This window comes from Falco naumanni, chromosome 7 (genome assembly GCF_017639655.2).
Source record: "Falco naumanni isolate bFalNau1 chromosome 7, bFalNau1.pat, whole genome shotgun sequence".
In the NCBI taxonomy this organism is placed as follows: domain Eukaryota; kingdom Metazoa; phylum Chordata; class Aves; order Falconiformes; family Falconidae; genus Falco; species Falco naumanni.
Genome location: NC_054060.1, coordinates 2,353,032 through 2,368,005, shown reverse-complemented (window position 1 = coordinate 2,368,005; position 14,974 = coordinate 2,353,032). Strand labels below are relative to the sequence as shown.

At 60.9% G+C, this 14,974-nt stretch overlaps 1 protein-coding gene across 2 annotated transcripts; it reads right to left on the bottom strand.

Annotated features, from left to right (window-relative positions):
* Window positions 1–3,452: 3,452 nt before the first annotated feature.
* On the bottom strand, window positions 3,453–13,959 carry C7H15orf39 (chromosome 7 C15orf39 homolog). 2 transcript variants are annotated; one of them, XM_040601855.1, is made up of 4 exons: window positions 13,879–13,959; window positions 5,708–8,939; window positions 5,199–5,232; window positions 3,453–4,970 (listed from the first exon to the last, which is right to left on the bottom strand). In XM_040601855.1, exons 2-4 carry the CDS (start codon window positions 8,877–8,879, stop codon window positions 4,967–4,969), a joined length of 3,210 nt encoding a protein of 1,069 aa, XP_040457789.1. In that variant the 5' UTR covers window positions 8,880–8,939; window positions 13,879–13,959; the 3' UTR covers window positions 3,453–4,966. The 2 variants fall into 2 exon arrangements, with proteins under 2 accessions (XP_040457789.1, XP_040457788.1); XM_040601854.1 differs by lacking the exon at window positions 13,879–13,959 and adding an exon at window positions 10,201–13,588.
* Window positions 13,960–14,974: the final 1,015 nt, after the last annotated feature.

The window sequence follows — 14,974 nt, the reverse complement described above, 5'->3', positions numbered from 1 at the left end:
GCTGGCTGCATGCACAGCTCCAGTGGAAGCCAGCAAGTAAGATGGAGATGCCAAGCTTGTGGTGCTGGTGTGCTGCACCGGCTCAGAGCGACGCTCCGGAGCGGGGTTCTCAGAGCTGGCAGGGGGTACAGAGCCTGGGCTGACACGGGTGGGTCCCAGAGGTCCTGCTGGTGTCAGAAGCAGCTCGCCGTGTCCAGCTTCTGCCACAGCCAACTGTCCAGGCAGCACACTCTTCTCTTCCACCTTCGTGGCCTGGCGTTGCCCCACGCTGGGTCTATCCTCAGATGCTGTTGTGAGGAAGGGGTCTGGACCCAGAGATGGCCTCTGGGTAGGCGACACCAGGGGGGAGCCACATGTCACACCCACAGCTCTTGGAGAGAGGGAAAACACCATAGCAGCTCTGTCCTCACAGGGGGCTTCGGTCACTCCAGGCTCTGGGGTGGCATCAGGAGCCACCAAGCTCACCCCAGTCACAGCAGGACCTGCAGCGCTGGGGGTCAAGCTCAGAGCAGGGGAAGGGTGGGCTTCGGTGGGTGTTGGCAGAGCCTGCCATTGCAGCAGGGGAGGCGCATCACTTGGATTCCCTGAGGTGACAGGGGGTCCCCCAGGTGCTGCTGTGGGAAGGGAAGGAGCCAGCACTTGCAGGTGGCTGCTGTCATGAGCCAACACAGCATTGGGGAGAGATGCCAAGACAGTGGCCGGGAGTCCAGACCCATTTCCCAGGACCTCGGTAAAGACAGTGTCCGCCAGCAGAGCAGCTTCGCCGTGCAGGAAGGTGCCAGCAGACCATGTGTCCCAGAGCATCTCGGGTGTCACAGCAGAGGGCACAGGAGGCATTTCAGTTGATGTGGACATCCTTTCCGTTGGCATAGCTGAGGGCAGCCCTGGCAGGGGCCCCAGCTGAGGAGCAGAGGGGTGGTCCTCACCCATACCATGGTCAGGTCTCACCTCTTCCTTCTGCCCATTGTGGCTCCTCATGGTGGCTCTGGCAACTGAAGCTCCATGCTGGGTATCAGAGAATCCACCGGCTGTAGACTGATGAGACGCAGGCACACTGCTGGGAGCCTCTGCTGCTGACACAGCTTGTGCCAAAGATGACAAACTGGTGGCTGTCACCACAGCAGGAGGCTTAGAGCTCACAGTCAGCTGGAGATCTGCTCCATGGGACACAGAGCGAGGGTCAGGGGGTGCCCCAGGGGTCCGGTCACCTCGGGGCTGGCTGGCCATGCTGTGGCTCTGGGAGGCAGTACCCAGCGCTGACAGTGATGGGACATCAGCTGGAACATGGGCCCCCCCAGGTGAGACCAGCTGGGTGGGCACCACCCGCAGCCATTCAGCCCCCACGGAGGGGGCAGGGGTAGCAATGGGCAGAGAGGGGGGGTTCAGCCGTGCTGGGGAGGCAGCAGGGACCCAGGCAGCTGTGTGACCCTGCGTGGGGGGGCTGCCCTCCGAGCTTCTCGCTGGGCTCCAGGGCTCTGCTGTGCCCGCTGGCTGCCCAGGGTGGGGGGCTTGGGTCACCACAGGCACCTGGGGTGCATCATGTGAGCCTGGTCCAGAGCCACAGAGGCTTCCTGGAGCAAGGTGATGCCGTGAGCCAGGGCTGGGCTCACCCGTGGTCTGGAGGAGCTGAGCAGAGGTAGCAGACACCTCTGTGCCAAGCCACCGCACAGGGGACAGCATCCCAGCCAGTGCCGTGCCCCGCCGGAGCCCTGCCCCGTGCCTGGATCCAGGCTGCTGTGGGATCGTCCGAGCTGTTGAGGGAGAGGCAGGAGCTGGGGTCTGTGTCCCCAGGGTCCATCCCTTAGCATCTGCACAGTGGGTCACATCTCCTTCAAGTCCAGGGAAGCAACCTGGGGTGCCCACAGAGCCCACCAGCACCCTCCTCTGCTGCATCGCTGGTTCATTGAGCGGGTCCCCATATGCTGTCACCAGATCATCACTTGTCCCTCGCTGGGGGGCTGGCAAGCCCAGCTGAGTGGGAGAAAGAGGTAGGGAGCCCAGGGTGGGCTGGGGCAGAGCACCCAGAGACCCCAGGCTGTACAGGAGGGCGGTGGCAGGCAAGCAGATGGCCAGCAGCAGGAAGGCTTTGCACCGCAGCCTGCCAGCAGTGGTGGCCACACGGGCAGCAGGAGCCAGGGTCACAGCCCCTTCCCTCTCATCACAGGGCAGCATTTTTGGCTGTAAGGCAGCAATATCCACAGGGTCTGGTGGTCCTGCCCCTTGGCCCTGCTTGGGAGAGGCCATGGGGAGAGGTCAGCTGCAGAGAGGTATAGCAAGAGCTTTAGGCTGGGTCCCTCCAGGCTCCCCCCATCCCAGTCTTCCCCAGTAACTGGCCTGTCCCCAGAGCACCCCCCACACCCAAGTCAGGGACAGGAGGTTCCTCATCAGAGCATCTCTCCGGTCTCAAGCAGCACCGAGCAACTTCTCCAGCTCAAGGAAGCTTGTGCCAAGTCTCAGCATCCCCCCCAGGAGGCTCACAGTGCAGAGCAGGGCTGTGACAAGCCTTGGGCTCAGGCATTCCCCACCCAAAACACCAACATTGCCCCAGAGAGCCTCACCAGGGACAGCAAGACCTCCCAGCCCACCAGCACCCCTTACCTAGCAGCACACAAGGAGAAGGGAGCACCAAGCCCCCAGCCCAGCCCTGTGCTTTTATCTCAGTTCCCGGGGGGGGGGGAGGAGGAGGGAGGGTGGTGGGGCGGGGTGGCTCCATTCCAGCTGCTCCCAATTAACACACAAACTCATTTGCACTCCCCCAGGTGAAGCTCTTTCTTGGCTAGAGGGGTCCCAGCTTCCCTCTGCTCCTCATTAAGCCCAGGCAGGTGGTTCCCCAAGCACCAGCCCGGATCATCATGGATACTCTTTGAAATGCCCTGCTTGTGGGGACCAGGTTGTGGTGGTGCTTGAGTGATTTGGGCTGAAAAACACGGTTTAAGGTGTTTGGCTCTCAGGACCGGGCAGATTTTGTATTTCTGATGGAAGCTTACAAGGGGTAGGGTGCCTCAGGGGTCCCTGCTGAATCAGCCCAGGGTGCATCACCCTAGCAGAAGAGTGCTGGGGGGCTGGTGCCATCCCTGCTGCAACCTATGGCTCTCCTGCCCTGTTTCTGATGCACAGACGCCCCCAGCAGCATCCTCCTCCTGGGCTGTCACCCAGGGAGCTCAGGACATACCCATCACGGGTGCTGGGATGTGCTCTCTTACTGATGGGCGACCCCTGGGGCTCCCAGCAACCCCAGAAAGTCAGATGCTGGATCCAGCCCTCCGGTGATGGGATGGAGGGGCTGGGCACATCATTCGTGACTTGTTGCAGGGAGCAGGCAAGTGCATTGGACGTGGTCTGGTCTGCCCAGCCCACTGGGTGGTGGTGGGTGCTGATTTGGGACACCCCCCGCCATCCCCATAAAGGTCCCACAGTCCCACACTGGCAAGCAGAGACTGAAGCACAGCATGTTTGGAAACAAGCCAAACCCTTTTAATCAGGTGAGGCACCTCTTGAAATTCATATTCTTACAAAACATTAAATAAAGTGAAGGAACTTTCTTCCCTGGAACCTCATTTTTTTTATATATATATATATATACACAGACATATAAAAACAATTTACAATATTAACAAACACTGCTTTCTGAATCACTTTACAATGCTATGCACGGATGGGGCATGGCAAGGGAGAGCAAGGAGAACAGCAGTGTTCCCCTTCCCCATCCCCCACACGGCCAGTACATCCCAGTGGAAAACCAGAACGGCACCCACAGAACACACAGAGCCGCCATCGCCTCCCCAGACCAGCAAACACACCTTTCAGCTAGAAAGAGTCTATGGTACTGTTTGGGTAGAGTTGTTTTTTTTCTTTTTTCTTAGTTTAAAATAAATATTCCCTGTAGTGAAATTGAAAATAATAACCATCCTCATTTTGTTCCTCCATCCCTGCGTCAGCTGGAGAAACACCTGAGTGTTGAGTTTGTAAGGCCTCTGCTGTGCACCGCCACGGAGACCGGGCGAGGGGGAGTCCTGCTGTCCTCAGCTGCCGGCCCCCCCCCCGGGATGCCCACCCACCTTCAGTGCCCGTGGGGTGGGACAGACCCTCCTTCCGAGGTCTCGCAGCATCCCTCCCCTCTCCTGCCCCTCCGGTCGCACCGGTGGCCACGTCTCCATCCAGAAGTCATCCCTAAACGCGCATCTCCCATGTTCTCCTTTGGGGCAGCTGGGAGCTGTTGTGGTTTGGGTTTCACCGGCCTGTCAATCTTTCTTGCAGCCTTTTTCAGCTGCCATCAGGACTGATGCTCTGAACCCAACCAGCGCGTTCCCACCGCCTTGGTCCAGCACAGTAAACAGGTGAAACTGTGTGTTTAAATAAAAAGGCAAGTATAAATTACTACGTTTTTTTAAAAAAACACCCACATAACCTGAAGGCAGCAGCTCCTTATAAAGGTAAATATGTAACATTTTTAAAATGTCTTCATTTAAAACAACAATTCAGTCCTGTAACTACAGAAGTTGCGATCCCTTGACCCTTAATATTGTGTAAGTCTGTAGCACTTTGAGGATTAAAAACCAGGAGGAAGGTACATTTCTGGGGAACGGCGTGTATAAAGCAGGAGAGGTGACTTTAGAGGAGAAAGGGAGGATGCGATGAATCATCCCTGCAGTAGCCAGCCTTTCTCCAAGGCTGGGGATGATGGTGTAGCCATTTCCATTCTTCTCTTGAGGGTACAGGTGCTGCTCCAGCCCTCCAGCTCCACTGGACCTCCAGCTGTTCCCTCCCAGTTCCCTGCCTGCAGCCTGGCTGGCTGTGGATGGAGGTGGGAGACGCACTGGAAGGTGATGCACTAGAGGAAATGCAGCTCCTGTCCTCATGGGCAGGCAGCCCAGCTGTTGCCCTCAACACATTCCTTAGTGTCTTTTTCTTCGTGCTATCCAGGGCTATCGCTTTGCCATCGGCTTTCAGTGCCTCCACGCCAGGGCTACCTAGGAGAGGAGAGAATGGTTAGGGACAGCAGGGTCTTCACCTTCCCATCCCGAATAATCCCCTCCCAGCCACAAATCCCCACTCCAGCCCAGGCAGCGGAGCCACTTGTGTGCTCCTTCCCAGCCAACCCAAGCTCCCATCATCACGGCAAATACACACACCCCTTCTCAAAACGACATATAAATCCTATAGATACCAATAAAGACACACATAGAAGAGTTACCTACTTGGAGGGATGCTGGCCAGCCTGCGAGCTTGAACCTGTAAGAAATGAAGTTGATGGCAACGGCCTCGAGCAGAAGCAAAAGCATGTGCAGACAGGGAAGGGTGGTGGGACTGTCACCGGTGGGATGGGACAGCCATGGGTGGCAGGTCCAGCATGCAGTGTACACGCTGCCCTGCTCCCAGTGTGTTCCTGCCCTTGTAGGTGGCCTGGAGGTGACCAACACCTCCTCAATATCCCCAGGATGATTTTTCTCACCCGGGCAGGTGAGGACAACCCCACCAACTCCACACACACACCCCAGTTCAAGCTTTTTCCTTCCACAACCCATGAAGAAAAGCTAAATATCCTGCTCCGCAGACCCCTTGGTAGGACGCGGGCACTGAGGGACCATGCAAGCGATGGATGCTCCCGCCAAACAGCAGCATCAGGGAGGCAGGTGCAGCTGGAGCTTCCCCGGAGGAGTCCCCGTCGGTGTCCCCAGACCTCTGTGGGAGATGTCGGGCTACCTACCGAGCTGCTGCCGGATGGAGTTGTGCCAGTGGAGGTTCAGCAGGTCCGGGTAGATCTCAGGGAGCTGCTTAAGTGCCAGGAGCTTCAGCATGCGCGAGGTGCAGCTCTTCAGCTCCAGGTCCCTCAAGTGCCTCTCCTCCGAGAGTGTGGTGGGGCGCAGCTCCACCTTGTGCTCCTGCAGCACCTGGTCAACTGAGGCCCCCGGGAGCTTGGGGAAGAGCTTCTCCTTCACCACATGGATGGGGATGAAGACAGCCCCTGCCCGGACTACGTGGGGGAAAGGACACTTGCGAGCGAACATGAAGGTCTCCAGCTGAGAGAGCAGGTTGGTTAGGAGCGTGGCCGCATCCTGGAAAGCCAGCCAGATCTCCTTGCCTTTGGTGGGCTTCTGAGGTTCAGGGATCCTGGAGCCATTCTTGGGCTTGAAGGGGGATTTGGGCATCTCTCCAAACTGCTCTGCTGGCTCTGCCACCTTCAACCACTCCTGCAGGAGCTCCGGGGAGGACTTGGACACTGAGCATGAAATAACGTCGCAGAGCCACGTGTGCAGGGTTGTGAAGTACTGGCCAGCGGAGCTCTGTGGGGCAGGGGTCTCACACTGCCTGGGCAGTGAGAAGCTCCCCTCTGCAGGTGCACGGGGGGCTTCGGGCAGCGGGGGCTGCTGCAGGTCAGGGTGAGCCCCCCTCAGAGCAGAGATGTTGGGTTGGGGGCCGGCTGGTGGGGCCGGTGGGCTGCTGGCTGGTGGGGAGGTGGGGGGTGTCCGTGGCGGTGGTGTGGGGACACTGCGGGAGGGGGGTGGTGGCGGCAAGCTGGGCTGGGGGGTGTGGGGGCTGCTGGCCTGCGGGGGAGGCACAGTGCTGGGCGGGAGGGAGCGCAGGATCTTGTACTTTTTGAACATGAAGGTGGCCGAGCTCTGGAAGTGGCTCTTGTCCCCAGAGCCCACCTCAAGCAGCAAGGGCAGCGCCTGGGGCTTGGCCCCCTCTCCCACCCCAACCTTCCCCCCTGGACCCTCCTCCTCTTCTGCACCCTCCCCATCCAGCGTTCCCTCCACGTGGCCGGGGGGTCCCTGGGTCTCCCCAGCTTTCACCAGTCTCTTCTTCAAGCTGAGGTCCAGCACCATGTCCTCAGGGGCCAGGTCCCCACTCCTCACCCCACCAGGGCTGCCCTCCTGAGACCCTGCGTCTTGGGGCACAAGCTTTGGCTTCTCAGGGACCTTTCTGTAGCAGCTTTCCCCTTGGCTCTGGACCGCGCCGCTGCCCGTCCTCGGTGCCTGGCCAGCCGGTGTCCCCGCAGGCAGTAGGCTGGACATCACTGAGGTATCTCCAAGGGTGGAGGGCTCCTGGCTGTCCCCCTTGTTTTGGGGTGGGGTGTCCCCCCGCAGATGCTCCCTGCAGAAGGGGAGCTGGGATGAGCCCTTGGTCCCCTCCAGGTAGTCTCGGTAAGGTGCCAGGCTGAAGACGTTGTTGATCACTGGCATGGGTGGGGAGGAAGGAGACACCTCGCCATCCTTTGGGTTTTTCAGCCCCTCCGGCGGGGAGGCAGATGGAGAAGGGGGGATGAGCTCCTTGGGTGCATCCTTGACCTTGCAGGCATCTCCCTTCCCTACCACGACGGGAGCCGGTGGTCCCCCACGAGGGGTCTCCTGCAGGGCTGGGCTGGCCCTTCTCCTGCCTGGGTGAGGGGGCTCCTGCTCCCCCTGGCTGGGCTTCACCCAGCCCTCTTCTCCTTTGGGAAACGTTTCTGTGAGCCCACCAGAGCCCCTGGGTACCTTCTCTGGGGCGCAGACAGGTTGGAAAGCGCTGTTGTGCCTTGCTGCCACTTGCCGCCGGGGACTTTCCTCCTGGTGCCGCTTGCAGCCAGGCTCGGTGCCAGCGAAGGTGCCGAATACAGCTGCATCACTGGGGCTGAAAGCAAACCCAGGGCTCGGCAAGTAGCCAGCTGGCTGTGGCGGCTCAGCATCCCTCGGCAGTGCCGCTGACTTGGTGGGCGGTGATGCCACCGCACCGGTGCCGGCTGCCCTCGGTCCATAGGTGTCCAAGGGGCTGGGAAAGTAGCTCCTCGGGGCTTGGGGCTTAAGGTAAGAGCTGGGAAGGGGCTCCTCACTTCCCACAAAGCCAAAGCCTTTGTAGGCGCCGGGCAGGGCACTGGGCTGTGCCTCCATGGTGGGAGCCAGGGGGTGGTAGAGGAGGGCAGCTTTCTGGAGGGGCAGCGGGTAGTGGGTGTGCGGGTAGCACAGCGGTGGCCTCTCCCGGTACACTGGGCTGGTGGCTGGTGGCTGGAGCTTGGGCCAGGGCTCCAGGCTCAGGCTGGGGACTTCGGGCACCTTCCTCTGGCTGTGGGCAGTGGGGCAGCTGGCTTCCAGGAAGGGGGTGCCAGGGGGGGGCCTGCATTTCTCAAAGGTGGCATAGTAGGGGGAGAAGGCGATGGGGGAGCCCACCTTCTCCTTGGCAGGCAGCCCCAGGCTGGGGTGCAGCGGTGGGAGGCTGGGGTCAGAGTGGGGACCCCTCTTGTGCAGCCCGGTGCCGCTGCGGGGCTCACCAGGGTGGAGAGGGTGGCCGGTGGGGGTGGCAGCGGGCAGAGCCCAGTCTGCATCCCCCGGTCTTTGCTGCAGGCTCTCCGCCCGGGGTCCCAGCGGCAGAGCCATCCTGGGGTCCACGAAGCACACAGGGGCTCTGTACACTGGCTTGGGGACAGCCAGGGGGGCCGCCTTGTTCACCGCCACCGGTTTCTTCACTGGGAAGGGGTGTCCGGGTGCTGGCGGTGGGCTGCTCCACTTCTCCCTCGCCAGCAGCAGCTCCCGCATCAGACTGTCCTTGCCCTTCTCGGCGCCCGGGGGCTGCAGCCGGCTCCCCAGGCTCTCGGGCCGGTACAGCAGGCAGCTGCCCAGCGGCCCCTCCGCTGGCACGGGCTGGCTGCCGGCACCGGTGCCATAGTGCAGGTAGGCGGCTGCTGGGCTCCAGCGTGCCAGGGGCTGCTCGGGACTGTCGGGGCTTTGCAGTGGGCAGGCAAAGTAGGAGCCCTTGTAGTTGAAATGGTTTTCGGAGCCAGGGTTGGGCACAGGGCTGGATTTGCAGAGGCCAGCGGGGAAGCCAGTGGCAGGCTCTGCCTCCAGCCGAGGTAGCTTGTTGAAAATCACAGGGTCCAGAGCCTCCACGTGCCGTTTTGAGGCCATTTATACGTTGTTGCCGGCGTCCTGACCAGGACGTGTGACACGAGAAGTGAGCTGGCCTTCCTGAACGGGAAAGAGAGAAAATAAATCATGAGCAAAGCAATTCCCCATGGCAAGCACTCAGCCCACGATGGAAAAGCATGGGGTTGACCAGGTCTGCCGAGAGCTCCCCAAACGTCACCTTGCCCACACGCTGGCTGGAGAAAACACGTTGGTTTTCATGTGCAGCTTTTCCTTATCCATTTGTGATGCTCAGCATCACACTGGAAGGCTAAAGGAGAGGAGGGGAGCCGTGGAAAGCCTTGCTCATCTGACAGTCAGCCTCTGCCAAGGGCAACAGGGACTTGCTTTCCTTCTCCCATCCTCCCGGCACCTGGCAGGGATCCAAAAAAAACCCAGCCCACCCCAACAGACAAACAACATTTGATCCTCAGCGTGGAAGCCAGGGATCCGGTCAGGCGCTCCCTGGGCAGCCCTGCACAGCCTGAAGCTGGCGGGGGGGATCCCGGTGGAGTGTTCTCTGTCCGTCTCCTTGGAAAAAGCCTGAAAAGCTCTCGCCGCTTTCGTTTCAAAGCCTCAATGAGCGTCTGTTGCAGGCAGCGGGGAGCAAAGCCGGGTCAGCTCAGGTGAGGAGCCCGCAGACTACAGTGAGGCAAACAGTGTGTCCCAAATTCCGCGGGGCTCCCCCGGCCACGTTTCACCTTTCAAGCTAATTTGACAATTTCCCCCCAACACAACAGGCTGCAGCTGAGGGGGACCCTCTCCCTTACGGTCTCTTCTGGTTCTGGGCTTGCGGCGGGGCCGGGTGCTGCAGTGTCAGGCGGTGCGTGCCAGCAGGTGGAGCTGGCAGACCGGCCCAGCACGGCCGGGCATCCCCCCGCATCCCCCGGTATCTCCTGGCATCACCCAGCATCCCCCCAGTACTGCCCAGCATCGCCTGATCATCCCACTGAGACACCTGAGCATTGCCCGAGCCCTAAAAGCATCACTAGACCTTCGCCCAGTATCCCCCAGCATCACCTGAGCATTGTGTACATCACCCAAGCAAGCCCCAAGACCTGTCTAAGCATTGCTGGACCACAGCTGAACATCCTCCCAGCCTGGTCAAACATCACCCAGCACCCTCCCACCGTGGCCAAATGTCACCCAGCACCCTCCCAACACGGCCGAATGTCTCCCAGCACCCTCCAAGCACAGCCAAACGTCAACCCAGCATCTCCCAAGCATTGCCAAACACCACCCAGCACCCTTTAAGCCTGTCCAAACGTCACCCAGCATCTCCCAAGCATGGCCCAGCATCCCCCAAACCCACGGATGCACTTACTGCTGCAGGATCTCATGTCTGTTCTTCACCCCCCTGTGCTTTTTTTCTTTTTGTGGCAAGAGTAAGCAGAAAGCAAAGAAGGAAACAGAGGAAGAGTGCATGGAGATAAGATAAAAGCCTTGTCCGCAGAAGGGGAAATGGAGCAGATAACTGGGGAGACTTGTGAGGGCAGATAAGGCACCCGAGCACGGTGGCTGTGCTCTGCAGCCCAGCTGCAGCCCAGAGCCACGCCGCCTGCCCTGGCAAACCACAGGCCACATGCTGCCAGCTCCCCACGCCGCGCAGGCAGAGCCCTGCCAGGCCACTCACAGGCAGGAACAGTGGCCACAGGTCCACCGGCCCCCCTGGCCGCCAGCAGAGGTACCGCTGTCCCCCCCATGGCTCTGCCCCCCACATGCCCAGCTGGGGGGACCAGGGGATGGCCCTGCACAGACCTGCTTGTCCCCAGCCCCAGCTCAAACCCAGCCATTTCCCCCAAAACAGCAGCTCCAGCATGACCGAGCCGGCTGTGTCCCTCTGCTGTTCCTTTGGCTTGGGTTTCTTTTCCAAACTTCAACAATTTCTCACTTTCCAGGGAGGACGCTGCCTCCCTGGACTCCTCTGAAAGCCTCTTTGAGGGTCGATGCTTCCCTGCGGTGCAGAAGGAAGCTCAGCACCCCGCCCGCACGTGCAGCAGCAGCTCCCCAAAGAAAGGGGTTGTGGGGCAGCCGCATCACCTCCCACAGCTTTATCCTCAAGAGCCCCGGGGTAATTGCCATAACATCCAGTACCAACTAAATTTGCCATCACTTTGACCCAAGGAAAATGCCCACCTCAAATTGAAAAAGATTGGAGAAAACCCCCAAAACCCCAAACTTGCTTTCCACAGCCCCGGCTTCGCCTGTTGCTGCAGGGTCCTCTGTCACCACGTGCTGGCTGAGACATTTGGGGGAACATGCCCAGGAGGAGAAGTCGGCTGCACATGGTCCTGCCAAAACAAGCCACAGGCTTTCCTTATACTCCGATTGGGAGGATGTGAAGCGGGAGGGGGCTCAGCTGGGCTGGGGGTCCCAAGCTGGGTTATTTTCCTTTGCAGCTGACAACTCCCCCCACCCACCAACTGCCTGAGAGGGATCCCTTGGGAGGGTGGTGTTTCAATCCATCTCGCTGGGAGATGCTGTGTGGGAAGGAGATGCAGGCATGGGACCCCTTCTACATGGTGATGATGCTCAGGCTGGACAAGCTGGGACAGAAACCTGGGATCTTGTGACTTCTGACATTTCCCCACTGCTTTTTCCCCTTTCCCCGAAAGGCACTGATCTATAAAACCCGCGGTGTCAGGGACGTTGTGCAACCAGCCCTGCCGTTACCGCAGGACCTGGTAACGCCGCCGGGCACGCTGGCAGCGCCAATGCAATGGCCCCGTTTCCCAATCGCCTGCAGCGGCAGCAGCGGAGACCCCTCTTCAGCAGGGGAGGAAGGAGAGCTTTCTCCTTGGGAGCACCCCAACCCCTTCCCACCGATCTGGTGGGAAAGCAGGCGGCCAGCTCCGGCTTCCAGCCTCCCTGGAGGAATGCAGAACAGAGCAAGTCTTCCCACAGCAGCAGCCAAAGCCAGGCACATGGATTCTCTGATGTCTGATAGGGGTTGAGCTCATTAACCTCATCAGGGTGAGGGCACTAATGGGCTCCCTCTTTCTATGAAATACACTGGGGCTTCGCCCCGGCTGGCGCCATCCCTACACCTGCGCCATTTCAGACCCAAGCAAACAGCTCTGCCTTGGCTGTCACCATCAGCCCTGCCCCTCCGGGACTATCCGCTTGCAGCCGGCGCGGCGATGCCCCTCTTCCTTTTCCCCCAGCCATGGAGAGCTGTCGGGGCTGGGGTCTGCAGAGAGGAGAGGGACGCATGGGAATCGGGGCCGGGGGATGCCTGGGCGAGCACTGACGCGTGGCCAGCACTTGTGATACCAAAACCCCACAGCGGGGGAAAGCAGTGGGGTGGGTGGATTAAGCACAACTGATTTATTCCTCTTTTTTTACTTTTTTTTCCCCCTCCCCCTTCTTTGCAGGGGTTCTTCCCAGAAGGGGCTGTTTGGCTGGGAGGGAGAAAAGTAAAACTAAATGAAAAGCAGCACATGCCGCCACGCTGTGTGCAGCGAAACCTCCCCGGTAACTGCTGGCAGCCCACAGCCCGCTTTATCTGCCGCGCTCCAGATGTCGAAGGGCACGGGAGTCCTCCCGCATCCCTCTGCCCGGGCTCCTTGGCCTGCCGAGGCTGCTGGGGGCAGCTCAGACGCCTCTTTTTGCTCCCACCGCTCCGAACAAGCGCGGCCGTGCGCGTTATCGCCAGGCGCAGCACATGGCTCCCCGGCATTTCCTCCGCAGGACGCGATGCCCTAACGCGGCAGTAATAAGTGGGAGCCTCTCATCGCAGCCTCCCGCCTCCGCCGCCGCCACGTGATGCAAAGAAACAGCCGCCAACTCCCAGCCAGCCCGCAGGAATTGAGAAATAAACCCCAAAATCTCTTAAGCCCGCTGGCATCGGACATCACCAGCCGTGCTGCAGCCCCCCTCTCCACCAAACACCCCGCTTCGGGGTCCTGCGGCAGTGGGCTGCCAACGGAGGGGGCTTTCCTCGTGTCACCCCGAAGCGAGTGGACTTGCCCCCCAGTAAGACGGCAGTTTTCCATCTGGCTGCAATACTGGTTTACAATTGTGGGGACTTTGGGTCCCTGCCGAGGAGGTCACCTTTCCCATCTCTCCGGTGGGTTTGGATGGGATCACCGCTGAGGCTCCCTCCATTAGGGTCATTTGGGGGAGCAAACAAGAGGCCTCAGCTGTCTCAGCTCCCTCATTTAGTACCTTATCCCTCTTCAAAAAGTTTGCAGCTCCGGAGCTCTTGCCAGGTAGGCAAAAGCCTGCTCGGACCGAGCCAGCTACTTCTACAGACAGCATCCTCGCCGAACACAGGCAGCAAGCCACTGCTTGCATTGCAAATCAGGCTGCCGTTCCTGAAAAGGCCCCAGCAATGTCCACTTTTATAAAAAACCCACTTAACGAAGCGTGTAGCAGCCACCCGAAGGGCAGAGCGACTGCCTGAAGAGCGACATCTGAGTATCCAGGGGATTAAACCCCTCCGACACACAGGCACAAACACACGGATCCAGCCGCGACCCACAGACTCACAAACCGCGAGCATCGCAGCAGCGCGCGCTCCAGCCCGGCCGAGGGATGGGTGGCCACTGTCCCCTCGCTGTCCCCTCCGCATGGCCACAGCCACATGGGCGCAGGCAGCGCTGCCGCCCCGCCACAGCCACCTCGGCCGGTCCCTGCCGGTCCCGCGGTGCATCAGCCGCATGAGCCCGGGGTCCGTACCGGGTACAAACACGGGGTGCGGAGCCTGAAGCCCGTTTTTCCCCGCGTCGCCCAACGAGAGCCAGATGATCCGGAGGAAGGCGTTTACACGGGGCACCGGGGAGCCCCCCTGCAGCGTGCCCCCCCCCCAGCCCGCCCGGGAGCTGAGCAGCCCAAAGGCCAACGGGGCGCGGGGACCCCCCCAGCCGTCTGCCCGGCTCGGAGCGCTGGCACGGCCGCGGTCCCCGCCAGCACGGCCCGGTGCCCCCCTCGGCACAGCCCGGCGTCCCCCGGCACGGCCCCGGTCCCTGCCCCCGCCCGCGGGGCCGGTCCCCGCACTCACCTGCGGCTGCGGCGCGGTGGCTGCCCCGGAGCATCGCTACGGGGCCGGGCGGGGGGCTCGGCGGGGGGGGGCCGGCTGCCGCTGCCCCGCTCGGCCGGCAGCCCGCATTGTGCGGAGGAAGTGGGAGGAGGAGGAGAGGAGGAGGAGGAGGAGAGGAGGAGGAGGAGGAGGGCCGGCTGTGCGTGTGGGCCGGCTGGAGGAGGGGACGACACGGGACGGCACGGCAGGGGACGGGACGGGATGGGATGGGATAGCCCGGGACAGCCGAGCCCAGCCTCGGGGACTCTCGGTGCGGGGTGCTCTCCTCCGTTACGGGGAACCCCCGCAGCCGGGAGCCTCTCTTATGGAAGAGTCCCCATCGCAGCAAGCCCCCCCCCCCCCCCCCCCCCCGACAGGGAGGAGCAGCCGTATGGCGAGCCTGTGTTGGGGTCAGGTTTGTTAAGGGGGGCCCCCACTGTACAGAGCCCCTGTTGTACAGAGCCCTCATAAGAGCCATCATTAAGCGGAGCCCCCATTGCAGGCAGACCCCTTTAAGGGGAGCCCCCACTAAGGGGAGCCCCCGCTGCAGGCAGTCCCCATTAAGGGGAGCTCCCATTGCAGGCAGTCCCTGCATTGTGGGGAATCCCTGTTAAAGAGGAGCCCCCGTTACAGGGCGACACCCCCTGACCTGACCCAGGAGCCCCCCCGCAGGGCTGCCCCCAGCCCAAGCCCACCGGGGTGGGAGCTGGGATGCAGGCATGGATGCAGCCACAAGGGTCTGGATCTGGTCCATCCAGCTGCACACAGGCGCTTTCCCGTCCCGTTCCCGTATGCAGGGACAGGTGGGGTGGGCTGGGGACTGTTTCTTAGCCCCCCTCATAGTCACCCCCCATCTCAAAGAAAAGTCTCTGCTCCTATACTTACCCCATCCCCACACAGGGGACCCCCACATGGCACAAAGGGTGGAGCCCCACGTCTATTTGCTGGCATTAACATTCAGCGTTTATCCAAGGAGTTGTATCTGAAAAGGTTTACACAAACATTCCCCAACTAATAATTAACCCTCATAAAAGGCCCGTAAATATGATTAACCCAGTGACACAGATGCTGTGAGATT